This window comes from Aquarana catesbeiana, linkage group LG07, assembly GCF_042186555.1.
Source record: "Aquarana catesbeiana isolate 2022-GZ linkage group LG07, ASM4218655v1, whole genome shotgun sequence".
Lineage (NCBI taxonomy): Eukaryota > Metazoa > Chordata > Amphibia > Anura > Ranidae > Aquarana > Aquarana catesbeiana.
The window spans coordinates 14,529,653-14,553,952 of NC_133330.1; the positions used below are offsets into that span (position 1 = coordinate 14,529,653).

The window sequence follows — 24,300 nt, forward strand, 5'->3', positions numbered from 1 at the left end:
TTTACTGATGATCCACAGAGAACGTACCATTAAGGAAATCTAGAGAGTCCGCCGGTATAGTAGGGATCATAGGCAGTGGATAGTCTTTCCGTTGCTGCTCCAGACGTTTCCGTCTTTCCAACTCCTCCTGCTGTGCGGTTTTGGTCTGAGCCTCTAACTGATCTTCACGGAGAACTTTTCTGCAACGCAAAGAAGTAATGAATTAAAAGAAGCAAGAAGCTAGTACTAAAAAGTAGTTTTGAACCCTATAAAAGTACCTCTTTATTTAAATACATTTATGGTCTACCATAATTCAATTGTTTTGCTTCTGCACCCCTTATACATGTTAAGTTTACAGGAATACCCTCTTTGCTGTGTTCCTGTAGCCCAGAACCTACAGTAAGGGGAGCGCCTACACAATCTCCATTTGAAGCCCTGATGCCGGAATGACATGATTTGGTGTGTTGTTGAACCTTTAGGTTTAATAGGTTGCCTCCAGGTAAGCTTACACTCTGTACATTGCTATTTATGTCCCATAGCAGGAAAATGATAGATAGCTAAGCTGGCCATAGACAGAGCGATTTTCTTTCTTGCAACCACAGGTTGCAGGAAAGAACATGACTTGATTCCTCCATCAGCAATGACATTGTAGTCCCCACAGCGGAGGGGGTGGGAGGGGGGGTGGGGGGTGGGAGATGTCCCCGCTGGAAGAACACAGCGATTACTGCTAGTGGCTATAATATATGGGTCCAAAGCTTTTTTCAGCAATCACATTGTTATAGCAAAAGCAACACTTCAGAGCCTCGCAGGACCCCGTGAGTTACATGCCTGATGAGACAGTGTGGATTCCACGTGTATTTTCTCTGCACGTGAGCCTGATCCCTGTTTGTGTATTGCTATATACAGGGTGGAAAATAGTGATTTGAGCCCCTGCAGATTGCGTAAGTTTGCCCACTTACAAAGAAATGAAGAGTCTATAATTTTTATCATAGGTGTCTTTTAAACAATAGAGACAGAATATCAACCAAAAATCCACAAAAAAATGATACAAATGTTATAAATGGAGTTGCAGTTCAGTGAGTAAAATAAGTATTTGATCCCCAAGCAAAACATGACTTAGTAGTTGGTGGAGAAACCCACAGAGATCAGACGTTTCTTGTAGTTGGTGACCAGGTTTGCACACATCTCAGGAGGGATTTTGGCCCACTCTTCTTTACAGATCTTCTCTAAATCCTTAAAAGGAGTTGTAAAGGCAGAAGTTTTTTTTTTATCGTTAAGATAAAAAATCTTCTGTGTGTAGCCGCACCCCCAAATTACCTACCTGAGCCCAGTGATGTCCACGATCCCCCCAAGCCATCCAGTACACTCCTCCTGATTGGCTGAGACAGAGCAGCGGCGCCATTGGCTCCCACGGCTGTCAAAGTTAGTCAATCAGGGGAGAAAGGGGGTGGGGCCAGATCGGGGCTCCGTGTCTGAATGGATACAAGGAGCTCTGACTCGGCTTGGGTGCCCCCTTTAGCAAGCTGCTGACTGAGGGGGCACTCAAAGAAGGGAGGGACTAGGAGCAGCAAAGAGGAACCCGAGAAGAGGAGGATCCGGGCTGCTCTGTGAAAAACCAACTGCACAGAGAAGGTAAGTATAACATGTTTGTTATTTAAAAAAAAAAAAAAAAACACACAAGCCTGTCACCAGCCTTTACAATCACTTTAAGGTTTCTTGGCTGTCTCTTGGCAACTCAAAGTTTCAGCTCCCTCCATAAATTTTCTATATGATTAAGGTCTGGAGACCGGCTAAGTCACTCAATGACCTTAACGTGCTTCTTCTTGAGCCACTCCTTTGTTGCCTTGGCGGTATGTTTTGGGTCATCATCATGCTGGAAGACCCATCCGTGACCCATCTTCAGTGTTCTGGCTGAGGGAAGGAGGTTCTCATCCAAGATTTTACAAACCATGGCCCCGTCCATTGGCCACTCAAAGTAGCAAAGTCAGCCTGTACCTTTAGCAGAGAAACAGCCCCAAAGCATCATGTTTCCACCTCCGTGCTTGACTGTAGGGATGGTGTTCTTAGGGTCATAGTCAGCATTTTCCTTCCTCCAAACATGGCGAGTCGAGTTAATGCCGAAGAGTTCAATTTTGGTCTCATCTGACCACAGCACTTTCCCCCAATCCTTCTCTGAATAATTTAGATGTTCATTGGCAAACTTCAGATGGACCTGTATATGTGCCTTCTTGACGAGGGGGACCTTGCGGGTGCTGCAGGATTTCAATTCATATTGGTGTAGGGTGTTATGAATGGTTTGTTTGGTGACTGTGGTCCCAACTGCCTTGAGATCATTCACAAGCTCCTCTCATGTAGCTCTGGGCTCATCCCTCACTTTTCTCATGATCCTCCTCACCCCATGAGGAGAAATCATGCATGGAGCTCCAGACCGAGGGCGACTGATGGCTATTTTGTATTTCTACCATTTGTGAATAATCGCAACAACAGTTGTCACCCTCTCACCAAGCTTCTTGCTGATGGTCTTGTAGCCCATTCCAGCCTTGTGCAGGTCTACAATCTTCTCCCCGACGTCCTTGGACAGATCTTTGGTCTTGCCCGTGATGGTGAGGTTTGAATGGAAGAAAGAGATTCTGTGGACAGGTGTCTCATACACATAACGAGTTGTCTTTAGGAGAACCTTCTTACATTGACAGGACTATTATTGTTGGTTGGTAGGGAATCAAATATTTATTTTACTCACTGAACTGCAACTCAATTTATAACATTTGTATCATGTGTTTTTTTCTGGATTTTTGGTTGATATTCTGTCTCTATCATAGAGCTGGGCGATTTTCTCCAAAAAATAAATCTGCGATTTAAAAAAAAAACAAAAAAAAAAAAAAACTCGATTCACAATTCGAATCAAGTTTTTTTTTTTTATGGACACCACGCCGGTCCTGAGGAGCTGAGGGCAGGAGTTTTTAGGTGAGGCCGCGGCTTCGGCCTAGTCTGCGGTGTCCGGCCTCGCGGACTAGGACCGAAGCTGCGGCCTCACCTAAAAACCAGCACCGGTCCTGGTAAAAAAAAAAAAAAAAAAAAACTCTAAAAAAATATCGATTTGCTGAAAATTTGAAATCGATTTGACCTCTCAACTCGATTCAAATCCATTTTTTCCCCAGCCCTACTCTATCATATAAAATACACTCATGATGGGTTTGCCCACTTACACAATCTGCAGGAGATCAAATCATTATTTTCGCCACTGTATATAATCATGCAATGAAAGTTACTTTTCCACCAGACAAAAGAATATGATGCACCCCACATCCTATCAATAATTATTCTATCTGATAAAAAAAATAACAAAGGACAGAAAGCACCGGCAAACAGCTGGATTGATTTATCATTCAAAACAAGAAGTGTTGGGACCAGAACTAATAACATGTATGGGGGACGGATGCAGCCGGGATATGTGAATGTGAAAAGGTAAGATGAGCTCTTTCTATAGGTTCCCATAATGGATCCATTCATTCATTCTTTGATGTTGTGTCATTTTGGCTGCCGTCAGCATCCTCTGCATTAAAGGAATCTGCATCCTCCAGATACAAAAGTTTACAAGTGATGCTGGTACTGGGGTTGTCATGGTAACTAATGATTAATGAGCAGTCACTATGGCTTTAGAATAGGAAGGTCTCCACTGTCTGCCTGTCGGTTATTAAACTTACTGAATGCTACAGTACAAAGTACAATTGGGGAGGGAGCAGCTGTGCAAAGCAATCAGCTACTATGTTTCATTTTCAAACTTAAAGTATAATAATAATAATAATAAAGGCTAAGTCAACCTTTAAAATAATAAATGCACATATTTTCAGGAAAAAAAAAAACATGCATTTATTACTTTTTGCATAGGAGCCTGCGAAGCATTGCACTCACAACCAGCGGTTTGCTCGCCAACCATGTTACCCTGTGGCTGCAACACCGGTAACATGTTGCAAAAGGTAGAATTAGCCTGGATCGGTTGCCGTGCACGACTGCTCCAGTTTAGATAAATCCCCCTTAATGTGTTCCCCCCTCCATCTCACCGAATGTTGCGTCTCATGTTTGTTGTATTTAAAATCCTCATCTGCGCCGCCTTGTCGTTGGCCGCCTTCTCCTCCTGTCCGCTCTGGCCTGAGGTAGCCGACTGTTTAACCTCGTCCTCTCCGCCATGATCGGAGCTGTCCGCGCCCAATGCAGCGCTCTGAGACTTTTCTAAAAAAAAAAAAAAAAAGGATGAAATAAAGATTGTGAGAACCGCCGTATGGTGCTCACCAGGGATGGAGAGCAGTACATTATACAGGTTACAGAAGGAAATCCTGAGTATTCTATTCCACAGTCACACACTATTATACATTTATATAGCTCTGACATATACCGCAGTGCTGTACAAAGAACACTGAGCCAGTCACATCAGTCTCTGCACCAGAGGAGCTTACACTCTAATGTCCACCCACAGTCACAATTATTATACATTTATATAGCTTTGACATATACCGCAATTCTGTACAGATAATACTGAGCCAGTCACTAGCGTTTGTTTTGCTTCCTTTGGATTTTCCACATTGCTTTATAGCACTCAAGTTGACAGAAGGAGTCTACCTTTTTATTTATACATTTATATAGCTCATACGTATACCACAGTGTTGTACAGAGAACACTGAGCCAGCCACACCGGTCTCTGTACCAGAGGAGCTTACATTCTAATGTCCCCACACTATTATACATTTATAATTGCGCTGACATATACCACAGAGCTGTACAAAGAACACTGAGCCAGTCACATCAGTCTCTGCACCAGAGGAGCTTCTCCACCAGGTGGTGCTGTTCTGCAGGGTGTTGTTGGCTCATTCTCCTGTGATCTCAGCTGAGAGAAGCAGCAAAGCCTGGGGCCTCTCATGCAGGCTTCTCCCAGGCAAGCATGGACCATAATAGGGAAGACGAAGGTGGAGGCTCTCCAGAGGCACTGAGGCCTACTCCATGTGCTCAAGCTGCAATGGATCCTGGGCCTGTCCCTATGCAGGAGGAGTCCTTACCAGTCCTCCAGGATAGAGTGGTGAACAGACTTTGCCGCATTGCTAAAGAGGAACAGAAACTTTCTGTCATAACAGAAGATCTCAGGAAAAAGAAATCTCTGCACAGTAAGTCTGGGAACAGTAAGAGGGAAGTCTCCAAGATGAAGTCTCTGGAAGAAGCATTGAGAAAGCAGGAGAAGTTGGTTGCTTCTTTGAAGGAGAGCAGCAGTGTGTTAAGAGAAAGGTGTGAGCATGAGGGGAGATGCCAACAGATGAAGGAGATTGTCGGTGCCAGTACCAGCCAGAGGGTGGATGCCGAAGTAATGGCGTCAGTATGGATGGGGGGTAAGGAAGTGGCTTCACATAGTGGCCCCAGTACTACCCCTGTCTCAGGATCTGTTGCGCCTGAGTCAGTATCTGCCCCCCTCCCTCCCCAGCGGCCTGGGTCATCTCAGGGGGAGGTTTAGAAAAATAGGGGATTGCTGCAGACCATTATAGAAATGGAATCTCCCTTGAGTGGCACCAACCCATCAGATGAAGATCATGGGAATGCAGGCATGTATCCAGACAGAGAAGTCTTTGCTGGCTGTGAGGAGTCCCACATGGACATTAACAGTGCAGAGCAGGAATGTCGCATGAACATTGAAAATGCAGAGCAGGAATGTCGCATGACAAACCAGATTTCAGAGATTCCTATGCAACCAGTTAATGTGTCTTCTGTCCCAGTCAGGAATTATGCTAAGGCTGTGATGGGACAAAGTCATGCTGCTGCTGGTGGAAGGGAGCCAGTTGTGCGATTTTCACCTAACGCACCTTCTTCCATGAAACGCAGGAATGTGGTACAGCTCAGGTGGGAGGGAGAAGATATTCCACCTATCAGGAGGGAGGTTGTGGATAAGATCCTAGCCATGGGATTTAAGGCAGAGGATATTTATGCGCTTATCAGTCCAGCTGGTACCTATGAATATGATTTATCATTTGTGCGTCCAGAGTCGCTGGATCTGTTTTGGGAGCGGTATGAGCGTGTATATAGGGACCAGCCGGACTGGAAGGGGCTTGTCCCCAAAGTTGTCTCACGTCAGCGCTTGATTAAGAATGTGACTATCCTGACTAGGAATGAGTCTATACCCCCCGAGGATATATGGGTCTGGTTGAGGTTTGGTGAAACGTTGTGTCCCCTAAAAAAGATTGAGGATGATAGAGGAATCTGGACGGGTGGGTGGTCGGTGTCAATGAGGTTGAGTGTTGTGTAGGAATGTGGTCCAGCATTTGCCCTCCTCTGCCTTTATTGGTAGAGACAGGATTACCGTCTTCTACCCTGGTCAACCTAAGCTGTGCTGTGGAGTCAAGGCACATTTCTCCTCTAAATGTCCAGAACAGAAGTGTTCTTTGTGCCAGGGACTGTAACATCATTAAATGTAACCTATGTGATAAGGTTGGTCACCCTTGTAGCCGGTGCCCTGAGGCTTTGCACAATAAGCCAGAGCTAGTGGAGGAATTCTCCCGTCTGGATGGAGAAGAGTCTGGGTTGGCGGAGGTTGTACCAGGGGATCCTAGTGTCTCTGTCCCGTCAGAATCTGTGTCTGTAAGGCCCTCTGTGGTGTTAGTGTCCCCTCAGTCTGTGGTGTTAGTGTCCCCCCAGTCTGTGGTTCCCCAGTCAGTGTCAGAAAGTGTGGTTGTCAAGTCTGTGTCTGCACCTATTGTTTCTCCTAGTGTAGTGAAGGCAGTGGAGGGTGCTGGACCAGCGTGTATGGTGGTGCCAACCCCTCCTTCTCGGAGCGTGGCAGAAGTGCGGCTGGAGGTCAGCAGACACCGAGGGGTGGAGTGAGGCATGGATTGGATGATGGTTGGGGGGGGGGGGGGGTTGGGTGGGAAAGGAATGAGGGTGGCTGGTGCAGAATACAAGGTGAATGATGTGGAAGTTGGGGGCGAATGATGTGGGGTGGGGGGGGTTGGAATCGCATCCTGATGACGATTACATCTCAAAATGTTTTTTAGCCTGGATTGGGTTTGTGTTGAAGTTCGGGGTTTGTAGTTGTCATTAAAAATATCTTTCTTTCTATGTTATCTTGTCAGGAAATGGTTTTCTTTACTTGCTGATGTAAGCACGCTTGTTTTTGTTTAGTTGTTGTTTATTTTTGTGTAAATATGTTTTTATTAATGAGCTGTATGTTTGTGTGATTTTTTTAATTAAAAAAAATTACACTCTAATGCCCCCCCCCCCCCGAGTCACACACTATTATTATTATACATTTATATAGCTCTGACATATACCACAGTCCTGTACAGAGAACACTGAGACAGTCACATCAGTCTCTGTACCAGAGGAGCTTACACTCTAATATCCCCTCCCCCACACAGTCACACACTATTATTCTTATTATACATGTACAGTATGTAGCTCTGACATATACCGCAGTGCTGTAAAGATAATACTAAACTAGTCACTAGTGTTTGTTTTTCTTCCTTTGGATTTTCCACTGTCCACATTGCTTTATAGCACTCAAGTTGACAGAAGGAAGGGGGGCTTGTAGAAGGGGAGGGGAGGATGATTTAGGGGTCATTAATGAAGACATCTGGCAGAGAGCTTCAGAAGCAATAACCTCATTGTCCTCATCACCAACACAGGAGTTAATGCAATTATTCACAGTACATTGCGTATAGCTGGACTGGACTCTCCGTCACTTGTCTTTCACCAGCTATTCGCAGAATAATAATAATAATAATAACTATTATGGAGGTGGAAGAATAAGATGTCATGCACACACCCCCCCCCCCCCATCTTTGTCTAATTGAGGAAATCCCTCCAAAGTGATGAAATTCCTGGTGTCCCCGATTGGAAGACTTCCCCTCTATTCCTTTTCTGGTGACAACCAAAAATTTGGGATTTTCTTCTTTTACTTTCACTTATGATGATAACAGTAAAAACAGGACAAATAGAGAGGGAGGTGAACCTCCCTAACCGGGGCACAGACCGCAATAAAAACCACCAGCTGTTCTAATGAAATATAGAAAAAAAAAGTTCTGCCTTCAGTTATACTTTAACAAAAAGGAAACGTTTATTAATCTTCCCGACTTCCGGTGTGACCTCAGAGGACGGAAAGTCTATACAATGCACACTGGACCATGTAGGATGCTATGTATGAAGTATGTATGAAGTATGTATGATGTATGTAGTATGTATGTATCATGTATGTATGTAGTATGTATGATGTAGTATGTATGTATGTAGTATGTATGTATGTAGTATGTATGTAGTATGTATGTAGTATGTATATACGATGTCTGGAATAGAAAACTATTGTGTGTAGAAGTGATGTCCATTGTTCACAAATCCAGAATTCATATTTTTTAACTCGGGGATCTCAGCTGTGACAACCTCATAACTTCCAAAACCTTTGTATGTTGTATTTAGTTAAACTGTATAGCCCAATATAAAGTATTTGGGGAAAAAAAAAAAAAAAAAAGTCCCTGTGAGTTCTTCATTACTTGGGGAGGGCTCTGAGGGAGGAGGAAGTCATTTAGTGAAATATTTGGGAAGAAAAATCTCCATTCTCTCATCTTATGCAAGCAGGTTTAGCAGCCTCTGTGTTACATAAAAAGTCACAATGACATTATATAAGCAACTATGACTGTAATCCGTGTACAGAGCCGAGCAACGTCCCCGTGTGATAGGGCTGCATTATAGTGTCCTGAGTACAGAAATGTTCCCACAGGACTCACTCCACCCAAAACTGATATATGTTCGAGATATTTCTCTATCTCTCAAGGACTCTATTAGTGGGATACTTGTGACAGGTCTGTACACCCGCTGTGCCCATTATGAGTTCCCACCATCCCTGTGCTGAGTTCCCAGGTCTGTACACCCGCTGTGCCCATTATGAGGGGCTCCCACCATCCCTGTGCTGAGTTCCCGGGTCTGTACACCTGCTGTGCCCATTATGAGGGGTTCCCACCATCCCTGTGCTGAGTTCCCAGGTCTGTACACCTGCTGTGCCCATTATGAGGGGTTCCCAACATCCCTGTGCTGAGTTCCCAGGTCTGTACACCTGCTGTGCCCATTATGAGGGGTTCCCAACATCCCTGTGCTGAGTTCCCAGGTCTGTACACCCGCTGTGCCCATTATGAGGGGTTCCCAACATCCCTGTGCTGAGTTCCCGGGTCTGTACACCCGCTGTGCCCATTATGAGGGGTTCTCACCATCCCTGTGCTGAGTTCCCAGGTCTGTACACCTGCTGTGCCCATTATGAGGGGTTCCCACCATCCCTGTGCTGAGTTCCCGGGTCTGTACACCTGCTGTGCCCATTATGAGGGGTTCCCACCATCCCTGTGCTGAGTTCCCAGGTCTGTACACCTGCTGTGCCCATTATGAGGGGTTCCCACCATCCCTGTGCTGAGTTCCCGGGTCTGTACACCCGCTGTGCCCATTATGAGGGGTTCTCACCATCCCTGTGCTGAGTTCCCAGGTCTGTACACCTGCTGTGCCCATTATGAGGGGTTCTCACCATCCCTGTGCTGAGTTCCCAGGTCTGTACACCTGCTGTGCCCATTATGAGGGGTTCCCAACATCCCTGTGCTGAGTTCCCGGGTCTGTACATCCGCTGTGCCCATTATGAGAGGTTCCCACCATCCCTGTGCTGAGTTCCTGGGTTTGTACACCCGCTGTGCCCATTATGAGGGGTTCTCACCATCCCTGTGCTGAGTTCCCGGGTCTGTACACCTGCTGTGCCCATTATGAGGGGTTCCCACCATCCCTGCGCTGAGTTCCCGGGTCTGTACACCTGCTGTGCCCATTATGAGGGGTTCCCACCATCTCTGTGATGCAGAGATCTAGGAAGTCAGGGAATGACTAAACTGACCATATACTGCAACTATAACTGAAACACCAAACTTGGAAGGAAATGTCTGTAAAGCTGAACTCAAGGTACAGCTATAGATTGCTCCAGCTTGGACCAATGCCCGTATATACAGTATATGCCATAGCTGTGGAAGCTGGAAATCTCTGTAGTAGATAGACACCACTACGATCTTCTCTGGGGGGGGGGGGTTAAATTAACATTTGTAATGGTGAAATAAAGTTTATAAAAGCCCCACTAAGTAAGAGCAGGACAAGTTAGTGTTTGCAAATACCTGCAGGTCGCGTAGACTCATCGAGAAGGCGCATGTTGGCCCCCCGGGGCCCCCAGGATCAGGGACTGCCTTGCCTGTGTGCTGTGGAATCCAGGTAGGCACAGAAGCCGGGGCTGAGCACGCTCCAAGCACTGCCGCTACACTTCTTATATAAGAGCCGAGGAGGGGAGAGAGGGAGAGCAACAAAGGACAACACCGTCCATTCATCGGCCTGTCCTCTGACTCCACCTGGAGGAGCTCCGGGGAAACACGCCCTCCATATTAGATAACACATCATTCCCGTCCCCGGCAGACACAACACAGCAGTGACACACAATGAAAGACAATCTGCCCCCCAGCACAGCACTTCCCCCACACCCTGAGAGCAGGCGTGACAAATGATCAAACCGCACACTGTGGCCCGGGATGAAGTGCATTTCTCATTTTTAATTTTGGAATTGTTTGTACGGCATCCCACCTAACATCACAGACACTTCATGCGTCTCTCATCTACAGTGCTGTGAAAAAGTATTTGCCCCCTTCCGGATTTTTTTTTTTTTTTTTCCCCACATTTTTCGCATATTTGTCACACTTAAATGATTCAGATCAAACAAATTTTAATATTATACAACAGATAACCCGAGTAAATGAAGTGTGTTTAACCACATTTTTTGGACAGCCCAGGCCTGATTACTGCCAGACCTGTTGAATCAAGAAATCACAAAGCGGAGTTCCACCCAAAAATGAAACTTCCGCTTTTTGGAATCCTCCCCTCCTCCGGTGTCACATTTGACACCTTTCAGGGGGGGAGGGGAGAGCAGATACCTGTATAATCTAGGTATTTGCTCCCACTTCTGGGCATAGATAGCTGCAGTATCCGCGGATATATTTGCCATATCCGGCACCTCCTCCGCCCCCGCTGTCTTCTGGGAGACACACAGGTCCCAGAAGACAGCAGGGACCAGTGGGATCGCGCATGCGCAGTAGGGAACCAGGCTGTGAAGCCACAAGGCTTCACTTCCTGATTCCCTTACATAAGATGGTGGCGCCTCCACCCAAGAGCCGAGGGACAGATCGACTTTGGATGCCGAGATTGCGGGCGCCCTGGACAGGTGAGTGTCCATATTTTAAAAGTCGGCAGCTGCACTATTTGTAGCTGCTGACTTTTTATAAAATAAAAAAAAAAAAATTAGGCGGAACTCCGCTTTAAAGTGGTAGTAAACGGTTTAAAATAAAACAAGGCTTGCCTGTAGGTACTGTGAATATCCCCTAAATTATAGGAGATATTCAGAGTGCATGCAGCCGATGACATCATTGGCGCATGCACTCTGATTGGTCCGGCTTACAGCGCCGGACCTTCAGAGCCCGTGCTGGAAACGGCGGCTCTCACATACATGTGCGGGAGTGACGCCATCATGGCTCCGGGCCAAACACGGGCAAAAACCCGGAAGACAGACGGAGGGAACATGTCAGCCCTCTCAGTTTGTCAGAACTCCCAAACATGGAAAAAGTTTGGATGCGAACCCTATTAAAAAGTTTATGAGACGTGAACTTGAAAAACCAAAAGTCCTCATTTTAAAGGCTTATTTGCAAGTGATTGAACATTAAAAAAAAGGGTATAGGGGCCCGGGTACTGCCCTGGGCGGCATTTGTTTTAAATATCGTTTTCACAAGAGCAGTGATTTTAATGATGCTTAAAATAAAAATTCTTTTGAATATCGTGCCTGGGGGGTCCCCTTAGTCTGCCTGAAAAGTGGCACATCTGTACCATGTAAAGTATAGAACCTGTTACAGCAAAAAAAAACAACATTTAAAAATAGATTTTCCCGGCTGCAAGCTTTTTTGAAAAAAACATTGCCGGCAATATATAAAAGGTGAAAAAAAAAGGGTGTGGGGGTTTTTCTATTGTTGTTTTTTACATTCAGCTGTTAGTGGGGAAGCCCGACGACAGCTGATGTTAAGGATGTGGTGGCCGGCTTCCCGGGCCCGATCCTTAACCTCCGGCAGCTAATTGACAGACAAACATCCCACCGAGCGCCCTGAAAATTGGGGTGTTCAGCGAACGGGCGCCGTTTAGGGCCGAACAGATGTTTGGCCTGAACAATTCGCCCATCTCTAGTCTTTAGATGCGACGGCTGCATTTGCTTTCTTTCATCACGCCTTGTTTTCTTTATTTTCTCCCGGTGGTCCTGCCAGTAACTCACTTCCTGTCCTAGGGTGACAATGCTCGCTCACTGTATTGTATCTATGGAGAAGCAGTGATGTCACCCTAGGATATATCTATATAGATATCTATATCATATATATATATATATATATATATATATATATATATATATATATATATATATATATATATATATATATATATATCTATATATACACACACACACTATAAATATATATATATATATATATATATATATATATATATATATATATATATATATATAAAATCACTGGATTTCTGTATGTTCAATGTTTAAGTGTTTATAAAGAGACAACAGCAGGGAAACGTGCTTGTAGTGCAGAAAGATACTCAATTTCTTTTTATTATGCCCAGATATAGACTTTACAGAGAAATCAGTCAGTTCATCAGGAACTAATGAAACCAAACTGTGACTCAATAACCACCGACACGGCATCTCATACAATGTCCTCACACTCCACCATAATGAGAAACATTCATGACTGATAACACGAGAGCACCAAATACTGAGCTGGTATGGAAACTGAAATACCACAATCCTCCTACACACCAACCTCTGCACCCCCACCCCTCAATATACCATGGGTACCCACCCTCCTCCTCCTCCTTAAATACTCTGCTCCTTCCTCTAACACTCCTCTCCTGAAATACGCTGCACTGCTGGAGGACTCTGCTCCTTCCTCTATAACTCTCCTCTCCTGAAATACTCTGCACTGCTGGAGGACTCCTCTCCTTCCTCTATAACTCTCCTCTCCTGAAATACTCTGCACTGCTGGAGCACTCTGCTCCTTCCTCTATAACTCTCCTCTCCTGAAATACTCTGCACCGCTGGAGGACTCTGCTCCTTCCTCTATAACTCTCCTCTCCTGAAATACTCTGCACTGCTGGAGGACTCTGCTCCTTCCTCTATAACTCTCCTCTCCTGAAATACTCTGCACCGCTGGAGGACTCTGCTCCTTCCTCTATAACTCTCCTCTCCTGAAATACTCTGCACTGCTGGAGGACTCTGCTCCTTCCTCTATAACTCTCCTCTCCTGAAATACTCTGCACCGCTGGAGGACTCTGCTCCTTCCTCTATAACTCTCCTCTCCTGAAATACTCTGCACTGCTGGAGGACTCTGCTCCTTCCTCTATAACTCTCCTCTCCTGAAATACTCTGCACCGCTGGGGGACTCTGCTCCTTCCTCTATAACTCTCCTCTCCTGAAATACTCTGCTCTGCTGGAGGACTCTGCTCCTTCCTCTATAACTCTCCTCTCCTGAAATACTCTGCACTGCTGGAGGACTCTGCTCCTTCCTCTATAACTCTCCTCTCCTGAAATACTCTGCACTGCTGGAGGACTCTGCTCCTTCCTCTATAACTCTCCTCTCCTGAAATACTCTGCACCGCTGGAGGACTCTGCTCCTTCCTCTATAACTCTCCTTTCCTGAAATACTCTGCACAGCTGGAGGACTCTGCTCCTTCCTCTATAACTCTCATCTCCTGAAATACTCTGCACTGCTGGAGGACTCCTCTCCTTCCTCTATAACTCTCCTCCCCTGAAATACTATGCACTGCTGGAGGACTCCTCTAAGCCAGTAACACTATGAAAAACCCCACTTGCCTGCTTGGGTAACATAAAATCCTCATTCATGTGTGAAGACACCTCACATATCCCAGAGACTGAGCATTGAATGAGGTGCACACAGAAGTCTCTGCACCCCCCCCCCCCCCCCCGCCACCTAAAACGTACTGACCTCCAGCCTAATGCCCCGGGCTCCTAAACTTCCTGTCCAAGCCAAGACTGCAGACACACCACCTACATCTTCAAAGACTCTTTTCTACCTGAATGAAGGGAACAGGCTGGAGAGTCTGAGCCATTTTATTATTTCCCACAGCCTTGAGCTTTTCTTTAGAAATGATGGCGGCTTAGCTGGGCTACAAAAAAATGGCGGCACCTGGACACATCATCTCTGCTTCAGCAAAGTAGCAGCCAATCCTAACGTTGATTCTCTCCTTTAGAAGAGATCACATGTCCACATTCTAAAACCTTCAGGCTTTTGGTCAATGCAAAAAGGGAGCCAAGAGCAGCATTTTCCCCAGGAAAGGGAAGGTATTTCAGCCTTATTACCCCATCATGTCTCTCCTCATCCTCAGAGGCCTGTCTGCTCAGCTCCACTCTGCCAGAAACAACTGCCCCCTACACCAAGAAAGGACACAAAGAGTGACCCCCCCCCAATCACCCCTCATCTCAGAAACCACCCTCCCCTCAATATACATTCGTTTTTATATCCTATATACAGGACCAATACTCAGGCATATGCACGCCTCTATATTACCCCATGCTAATACACCACATAGAAAACGCAGGAGGCGGAGCAAGGAGAACTCCGGCCTCATCAAGCAGTTTATTTTGGTTCAGCTTTTGTCCACTATACCCCTACAAGCAACTATGACAGGGGTGTCAAACTCAATTTCATGGGGGGGCCGCATCAGCATTATGGTTGACCTCAAAGGGCAGGTTGTATGTGTAGCACTATATAAAGTCATCCAGGGCTTTTTTTCCTCAGAGAATAGATGCAGGAACTCAATGCCCCACCCCGCCAAAAGACATGGCACGGTGGGTGTGGCCAAATTGCACAGGGAGGGGGGGGGGTCTTAAAGAGACAATAAATATCAGGCGTGCATTAAGTGCAGAGTTCAGGGGTGCCCTATGCACAGAGTGCAGTGTTGGGGCTACGCGCAGAGTTCAGGAGTGCCCTACGCACAAAGCGCAGAGTTCAGGGGGTGCCCGACGCACAGAGTTCAGGGGGTGCCCGACGCACAGAGTTCAGGGGGTGCCCGACGCACAGAGTTCAGGGGGTGCCCGACGCACAGAGTTCAGGGGGTGCCCGACGCACAGAGTTCAGGGGGTGCCCGACGCACAGAGTTCAGGGGGTGCCCGACGCACAGAGTTCAGGGGGTGCCCGACGCACAGAGCGCAGCGTTCAGGGGGTGCCCGACGCACAGAGCGCAGCGTTCAGGGGGTGCCCGACGCACAGAGCGCAGCGTTCAGGGGGTGCCCGACGCACAGAGCGCAGCGTTCAGGGGGTGCCCGACGCACAGAGCGCAGCGTTCAGGGGGTGCCCGACGCACAGAGCGCAGCGTTCAGGGGGTGCCCGACGCACAGAGCGCCTTGTTTCGGGGGGTGCCCAACGCACAGAGCGCAGCGTTCAGGGGGTGCCCGACGCACAGAGTTCAGGTATGTACAGAGTGCAGTGTTGGGGCTAGTACGCACAGAGCGCAGAGTTCAAGGGTGCCCGATGCACAGAGCGCAGCGGCGTTCAGGGGGTGACCGACGCACAGAGTTCAGGGGTGCCCTACACACAGAGCACAGTGCTCAGGGGTGCCCGACGCACAAAGCTCAGGGGGTGCCCTATGCACAGAGCGCAGCGGCGTTCAGGGGTTGACCGACGCACAGAGCGCAGCAGCGTTCAGGGGGTGACCGACGCACAGAGTTCAGGGGTGCCCTACACACAGAGCACAGCGCTCAGGGGTGCCCGACGCACAGAACGCAGAGTTCAGGGGTGCCCTATGCACAGAATGCAGAGTTCAGCTCGCTTTCACAGCCTGTCCTCGTCTCACTTCCACCTCTCTTCGGCTCTGACCTCTACACCACTCTCTACTCTCTACCATCTCCCTTCACAGCTCTCATCTCTCCTACCCCCTACCAAAAGCTTACTCGCATCTCACCTACCCAGCCCAGCTCTAGTATCTTCTGACTGTGTAGACGGCTCAGCCTCTCTCTCCCTCACTTGTATGGAGATCATTGTTCTGCATATGCGCACCCAGGCACAGATGGGGATCAAAGTACAGGTTACCATGTGATGCCCCTCCCACACTGCATCTCCCTTATCCCCAATTAGGGTTGTCCCGATACCACTTTTTTAGGACCGAGTACAAGTACCGATACTTTTTTTCAAGTACTCGCTGATACCGATTACCAATACTTTTTTTTAATGTCACGTGACAGTGTTTTTTTTTTTTTTTTTTTTTTTTTTTTTTACAATTTAATTTTTTTTTATTCTTTATTGCACTATGTGTGTGTTTTTTTTTTTTTAATCAGCCCTGTTGGGGGGCTTTGGTGAGATATCAGGGGTCTTAACTGACCTCTGATATCTCCCCCTTGAGACAGAGAAAGAGACCGAGGATAGAGATTCCCCAGTCCCTTTCTCTGCAGCCTCAGCTGCACTGACAATGAATGGAGAGAAGACAGAGGCTCCTCTCCATTCATAAACTGACACATCGTAATCACAGGAGATTACAATGTTTCAGTTATGTGAATAGACAGAGTCAGCTGACTCTGTCCATTCACACAGCGGAGAGACAGCAGAACGGAGGGGACAGAGGAAGAGAGAGGGGGACAGCGGAAAGCCGGAACGGATGGGGACAGCGGAGGGGGACAGAGCAAAGAAGGAGGACAGCGGAGGGGGACAGGGCAACGGAGGGGGACAGGGCAACGGAGCAGGACAGCGGAGGGGGACAGAGCAACGGAGCAGGACAGCGGAGGGGGACAGAGCAACGGAGGGGGACAAAGCAACGGAGCAGGACAGCGGAGGGGGACAGAGGAACGGAGGGGGACTAAGGGGGATGAGGTGACAGTCAGCGGTGATCGTGTGTGGGGGAGTTACAAGCACCGATCACCGCTGTATGTCACTAAAGCAGCTGAAAGCCGCGGGGGGAGAAGCTTGTAACTCCCCCACGCGCCGATCACCGCTGACAATCAAGGTATCGGTGGAAGCATTGGGAGCATTTGCCCGAGTACAAGTACTTGGGCAAATGCTTGGTATCGGTGCCGATACCGATACTAGTATCGGTATCGGGTCAACCCTATCCCCAATAAATATCAGGAGTGCATTAAGTGCAGAGTTCAAGGGTGCCCTATGCACAGGGTGCAGTGTTGGGGCTACGCACAGAGTTCAGGGGTGCCCGACACACAGAGAGCTCCCCAATAAATATCAGGCGTGCATTAAGTGCAGAGTTCAAGGGTGCCCTATGCACAGGGGGCAGTGTTGGGGCTACGCAGCGTTCAGGGGGTGCCCGACGCACAGAGCGCAGCATTCAAGGGAGAGTTGGAGGGGGCCCTACGCGCAGAGTTGGGGGGGTGCCCTACGCGCAGAGTTGGGGGGGTGCCCTACGCGCAGAGTTGGGGGGGTGCCCTACGCGCAGAGTTGGGGGGGTGCCCTACGCGCAGAGTTGGGGGGGTGCCCTACGCGCAGAGTTGGGGGGGTGCCCTACGCGCAGAGTTGGGGGGGTGCCCTACGCGCAGAGTTGGGGTGGTGCCCTACGCGCAGAGTTGGGGGGGTGCCCTACGCGCAGAGTTGGGGGGGTGCCCTACGCGCAGAGTTGGGGGGGTGCCCTACGCGCAGAGTTGGGGGGGTGCCCTACGCGCAGAGTTGGGGGGGTGCCCTACGCGCAGAGTTGGGGGGGTGCCCTACGCGCAGAGTTGGGGGGTGCCCTACGCACAGAGCGCAGAGTTGGGGGGTGCCCTACGCGCAGAGTTGGGGGGTGCCCTACGCGCAGAGTTGGGGGGTGCCCTACGCGCAGAGTTGGGGGGTGCCCTACGCGCAGAGTTGGGGGGTGCCCTACGCGCAGAGTTGGGGGGTGCCCTACGCGCAGAGTTGGGGGGTGCCCTACGCGCAGAGTTGGGGGGTGCCCTACGCACAGAGTTGGGGGGTGCCCTACGCACAGAGCACAGAGTTGGGGGGTGCCCTACGCACAGAGCGCAGAGTTGGGGGGTGCCCTACGCACAGAGCGCAGAGTTGGGGGGTGCCCTACGCACAGAGCGCAGAGTTGGGGGGTGCCCTACGCACAGAGCGCAGAGTTGGGGGGGTGCCCTACGCACAGAGCGCAGAGTTGGGGGGGTGCCCTACGCACAGAGCGCAGAGTTGGGGGTCGCCCTACGCACAGAGCGCAGAGTTGGGGGGTGCCCTACGCACAGAGCGCAGAGTTGGGGGGTGCTCTACGCACAGAGTGCAGAATTCGGGGTGCCCTACGCACAGAGTGCAGAATTCGGGGGTGCCCTACGCACAGAGTGCAGAATTCGGGGGTGCCCTACGCACAGAGTGCAGAATTCGGGGGTGCCCTACGCACAGAGTTCAGCTCGCTTTCACAGCCTGTCCTCGTCTCACTTCCACCTCTCTTCGGCTCTGACCTCTGCACCACTCTCTACCATCTCCCTTCACACCTCTCATCTCTCATCTCTCCTACCCCCTACCAAAAGCTTCCTCGCATCTCACCTACCCAGCCCAGCATCTCCCGAATGTGTAGGCGGCTCCGCCTCTCTCTCCCTCACTTGTATGGAGATCATTGGTTGGCATATGCGCACCCAGGCACAGATGGGGATCCCAGTGCAGGTTACCATGTGATGCCCCATCCCACACTGCATCTCGGTTGTCCCCACCATGAGTGAGGCCAGGCAGGGATCTGTGAGCACCTTCGAGAGGAAAGCTGTCCTTGTAAACACAGGAGGCTTCTGTATTTACAAGTGACAACGGTGAGCGGAGGGCAAGAGCTGGAGGTGGCGGAGTTCTGCCACGTTGCGGCTGAAAAAAAGCTCTGGGTGCGAGGGTCACATGAAATGGCATGGTGGGCCGGATTCGGCCCGCATGCCTTGTATTATGCACATGTGAACTATGACATGCTCAGAAGGAGGAGGAGCCAAGCACAACAACAAAACCCAAATTCATGCACATGTACCTGGTGGTTATGTACCAATCACTCTCACTTGCCTTTCTTAGGTGTCTCGTCCTCATCATCGCCATCATTTTCCTCGTCTGTCCCATCTTCCTCATCGGCTTCATCATCATCGTCATCATCTTCTTCTTCTTCTTCCTCCTCCCCCTCTTCCCCCTCCTCCTCGTCCTCTTCCTGGGGGTCCAGCTCTGGCTCGCTTGCCGAGGCGGAGGCGTCAGACATGGCAGATCGGTCCAGGGAGCGGCACGTTACCTGCTCATCCTGCCCAGACAGAGAGACAGAACTTAGAATGAGAATCTCTGATCACAAAGAAAATAACAGAGCCTGAAAAAAATCTGACGCAGAATTCAGGAGCCAGTCAGGACGATATAAAAGACACAGGAAAGTTTGGTGAGGTCAATTTTAAAGGAGCTACCAGGCTCCAGAGATTTCCCCCTCGTGTTCTCACTGCTGAGCTGTCCTGACACAGTGACACCAACACCAAAAACCGTCCTCTTTAAGGATCACTTCATCCAAAACTAATATTATAATGTATGGAGAATGATGAACCATCAAACGCTTATTGCTTTGGCCAACATAAAGAGACTTTTACTAATCTTGCAGTGGGCGGAGCCAAGAGCTACGGCAGAAGATCTCACCTGTGGCATCTCAAAGAGAAGGAAAAGCCGGCCCCTCAGTCCCCGAGTGTAATATACAGTGCCTTGAAAAAGTATTCATACCCCTTGAAATTTTCTACAATTTGTCATGTTACAACCAAAAACGTAATGTATTTTATTGGGATTTTATGTGATAGACCAACACAAAGTGTCACATAATTGTGAAGTGGAAGGAAAATGATAAATGGTTTTCAATTTTTTTTACAAATAAATATGTGAATAGTGTGGGGGGGGCATTTGTATTCAGCCCCCCTTACTCTGATACTCCTAACTAAAATCTAGTGGAACCAATTGCCTTCAGAAGTCACCTAATTAGTAAATAGAGTCCTCCTGTGTGTAATTTAATCTCAGTATAAATACAGCTGTTCTGTGAAGCCCTCAGAGGTTTGTTAGAGAACCTTCGTGAACAAACAGCACCTCAAAGGCCAAGGAACACACCAGACAGGTCAGGGATAAAGTTGTGGAGAAGTATAAAGCAGGGTTAGGTTATTGAAAAATCTCCCAAGCTTTGAACATCTCACGGAGCTCTGTTCAATCCACCATCAGAAAATGGAAAGAGTATGGCACAACTGCAAACCTACCAAGACATGGCCGTCCACCTAAACTGACCGGCCGGGCAAGGAGAACATTCATCAGAGAAGAGCCAGAGGTCCATGGTAACTCTGGAGGAGCTGCAGAGATCCACAGCTCAGGTGGGAGAATCTGTCCACAGGACAACTATTAGTCGTGTTCTCCACAAATCTGCCCTTTATGGAAGAGTGACAAGAAGAAAGACATTGGTGAAAGAAAGTCATAAGAAGTCCTGTTTGTAGTTTGTGAGAAGCCATGTGGAGGACACAGCAAACATGTGGAAGAAGGTGATCTGGTCAGAGGAGACCAAAATTGAACTTTTTGGTCTAAAAGCAAAATGCTATGTGTGGGGGAAAACTAACACTGCACATCACCCTGAACACACCATCCCCACCGTGAAACATGGTGGTGGCAGCATCATGTGGTGGGGATGCTTTTCTTCAGCAGTGACAGGGAAGCTGGTCAGAGTTGATGGGAAGATGGATGGAGCCAAATACAGGACAATCTTAGAAGAAAACCTGTTAGAGTCTGCAAAAGACTTGAGACTGGGGCGGAGGTTCACCTTCCAGCAGGACAACGACCCGAAACATCCAGCCAGAGCTACAATGGAATGGTTTAGATCAAAGCATATTCATGTGTTAGAATGGCCCAGTCACAGTCCAGACCTAAATCACATTGAGAATCTGTGGCAAGACTTGAAAATTGCTGTTCACAGACGCTCTCCATCCAATCTGACAGAGCTTGAGATATTTTACCAAGAAGAATGGGCAAAAATGTCCCTCTCTAGATGTGCAAAGCTGGTAGAGACATCCCCAAAAAGACTTGCAGCTGTAATGGCAGAGAAAGGGGGTTCTACAAAGTATTGACTCCGGGGGGCGCCATACAAATGTACCCCCCACACTTTTCACATATTTAAAAAAAAAATGAAAACCATTTATCATTTCCCTTCCACTTCACAATTATGTGTCACTTTGTGTTGGTCCATCACATAAAATCCCAGTAAAATACATTTACAATTTTGGTTGTAACATGACAACATGTGGGAAATTTCAAGGGGTATGAATACTTTTTCAAGGCACTGTGTATACACACACACATTATATATAGCAAACACTCCTGACTTTTGGGGTGTAATTATCTGAAAATAAAGCCTTGGGAGGGTTTATCATTTTCTTTCTCCTATTATATAAGATGCAAAGAAAGTCTCCAGCACACTGCGGAGAATAGAAGATACAATGTAGCAGCGACATTCCTTCAGCATTTCCTGCCAGATCCATCCAGACTGATAACCGCTCCCAGCTGTCACCGCTACATTGTATCTTCTTCTTCTGGGCTGCTGACTTTTATATGAATCTGTATTTTTCTACACACTGACCCCTCCTCCTCACACTGACCCCTCCTCCTCACACTGACCCCTCCTCCTCACACTGACCCCTCCTCCTCCTCTATACAGACCAGTCCCCTTATTTACTGACCCCTCCTCCTCACACTTACCCCTCCTCTTCTCTACAGACAGGTCCCCTTATTTACTGATCCCTCCTCCTCTATACAGACCAGTCCTCTTACACACTGATCCCTCCTCCTCTATACAGACCAGTCCTCTTACACACTGATCCCTCCTCCTCTATACAGACCAGTCCTCTTACACACTGACCCCTCCTACTCACACTGATCCCTCCTCCTCCTCTATACAGACCAGTCCCCTTATTTACTGATCCCTCCTCTTCTCTACAGACAGGTCCCCTTATTTACTGATCCCTCCTCCTCTATACAGACCGGTCCCCTTATTTACTGATCCCTCCTCCTCTATACAGACTGGTCCCCTTATTTACTGATCCCTCCTCCTCTATACAGACCGGTCCCCTTATTTACTGATCCCTCCTCCTCTATACAGACCGGTCCCCTTATTTACTGATCCCTCCTCCTCTATACAGACTGGTCCCCTTATTTACTGATCCCTCCTCCTCTATACAGACCAGTCCTCTTACACACTGATCCCTCCTCCTCTATACAGACCAGTCCTCTTACACACTGATCCCTTCTCCTCTATACAGACCAGTCCCCTTACACACTGATCCCTTCTCCTGTATATAGTCCGGTCCTCTTTTACATCAATTCCTCACCCACTATACACACAGGTCCTCATATGCACTGATACCTCCTCCTGTATAGAAACTGGTCCTCTTACACACCAATCCCTCCTCCTATATACAGACAGGTCCTCATACTCATCGATCCATCCTCCACAATACAGTCTGGTCCCTTTACTCACCCTTTCTTCCTCTATATGGACAGATACTCTTATGCACTGATCCCTCCTACTTTGTTCAGACCGTTTCTACTACACACAATCCCCCCTCTTCCATAGACAGGTCCCCTTACACACTGATCCCTCTACCTCTATAAAGACTAGCATTCTAAAACACACTGAACCATCCTCCTCTATATTGACTGTTCCTCTTACACACCGATCCATCCTCTTATATACAGACCAGTCCTCTTACACACTGATCACTCCTCTTATATACAGACCGGTCCTCTAGCACACCGATCCCTCCTCTAATTAACAGACCGGTCCTCTTGCCCACTGATCTCTCCTCTAATATACAGACCGGTCCTCTTGCACACCGATCCCTCCTCTAATATACAGACCGGTCCTCTTGCCCACTGATCCCTCCTCTAATATACAGACCGGTCCTCTTGCACACCAATCCCTCCTCTTTTATACAGACCGGTCCTCTTGCACACCAATCCCTCCTCTTTTATACAGACCGGTCCTCTTGCACACCGATCCCTCCTCTTATATACAGACCAGTCCTCTTACACACCGATCCCTCCTCTTATATACAGACCGGTCCTCTTACACCCCGATCCCTCCTCTTATATACAGACCGGTCCTCTTACCCACTGACCCCTCCTCTTACCCACTGATCACTCCTCTAATTAACAGACCGGTCTTCTTGCCCACTGATCCCTCCTCTAATATACAGACCGGTCCCTCCTCTAATATACAGACCAGTCCTCTACCACACCGATCCCTCCTCTAATTTACAGACCGGTCCTCTTGCCCACTGATCCCTCCTCTAATATACAGACCGGTCCTCTTGCACACCAATCCCTCCTCTGATATACAGACCGGTCCTCTTGCACACCAATCCCTCCTCTTATATACAGACCGGTCCTCTTATATACAGACCGGTCCTCTTGCCCACTGATCCCTCCTTATATACAGACCGGTCCTCTTATATACAGACCAGTCCCTCCTCTTATATACAGACCGGTCCTCTTACACACCGATCCCTCCTCTTATATACAGACCGGTCCTCTTACACACCGATCCCCCCTCTTATATACAGACTGGTCCTCTTACACACCGATCCCCCTATATACACACAGATACAATGGTGCTCTATAGACAGGTCCTCTTTGCTCCCCTCCTCCACACACACATTGCCCCTCACACACTCCTTTTACCTGATGGCCGCTCAGGAACGGCTCCCCCCTCCCCCTCTACACACACGGGTCCCCTTGGCCCCTTTCCAGCACACACATACCTGGCTCGGTACAGTCTGGTGTCTTCTCGGCTCTCCCCGGGCTCCACTTCCGGTCTCTCCTCCTCCCTGCAGGCCTGTCCGTCAGCTCCGCCCCGCCAGGAACACAACCCCGGCACACAGCGTTCCGCCCGACACTAAGGTTCCGCCTGCGGGAAAGTCACAAAGAGAGTCACCCCCCCCCCCCTTCCCCCTCCTGAGACCTGACAACCCCCAACACAGGCATCACCCCACCCCCATACCCGACACCCCCCCCATACCTGACACCCCAAATATCCATCACTCCAAATACCTGACACCCCAAACATCCATCACTCCACCCCCATACCTGACACCCCAAATATCCATCACCCCACCCCCATACCTGACACCCCAAATATCCATCACTCCACCCCCATACCTGACACCCCAAATATCCATCACTCCACCCCCATACCTGACACCCCAAATATCCATCACCCCACCCCCATACCTGACACCCC

The 24,300-nt window shown here is 48.6% G+C and overlaps 1 protein-coding gene across 1 annotated transcript in view; it reads right to left on the minus strand.

The window, feature by feature from the left end:
* Positions 1 to 23,930, minus strand: part of RAD54L2 (RAD54 like 2) — a gene marked incomplete in the record, with an annotated part of 55,620 nt that extends 31,690 nt beyond the window's left edge. Inside the window, 4 exon segments of the mRNA XM_073591640.1 lie at positions 28 to 179; positions 4,041 to 4,209; positions 19,077 to 19,302; positions 23,822 to 23,930. Coding sequence (XP_073447741.1) covers positions 28 to 179; positions 4,041 to 4,209; positions 19,077 to 19,263 — 508 coding nt within the window.
* Between the last annotated feature and the right edge of the window lie 370 nt (positions 23,931 to 24,300).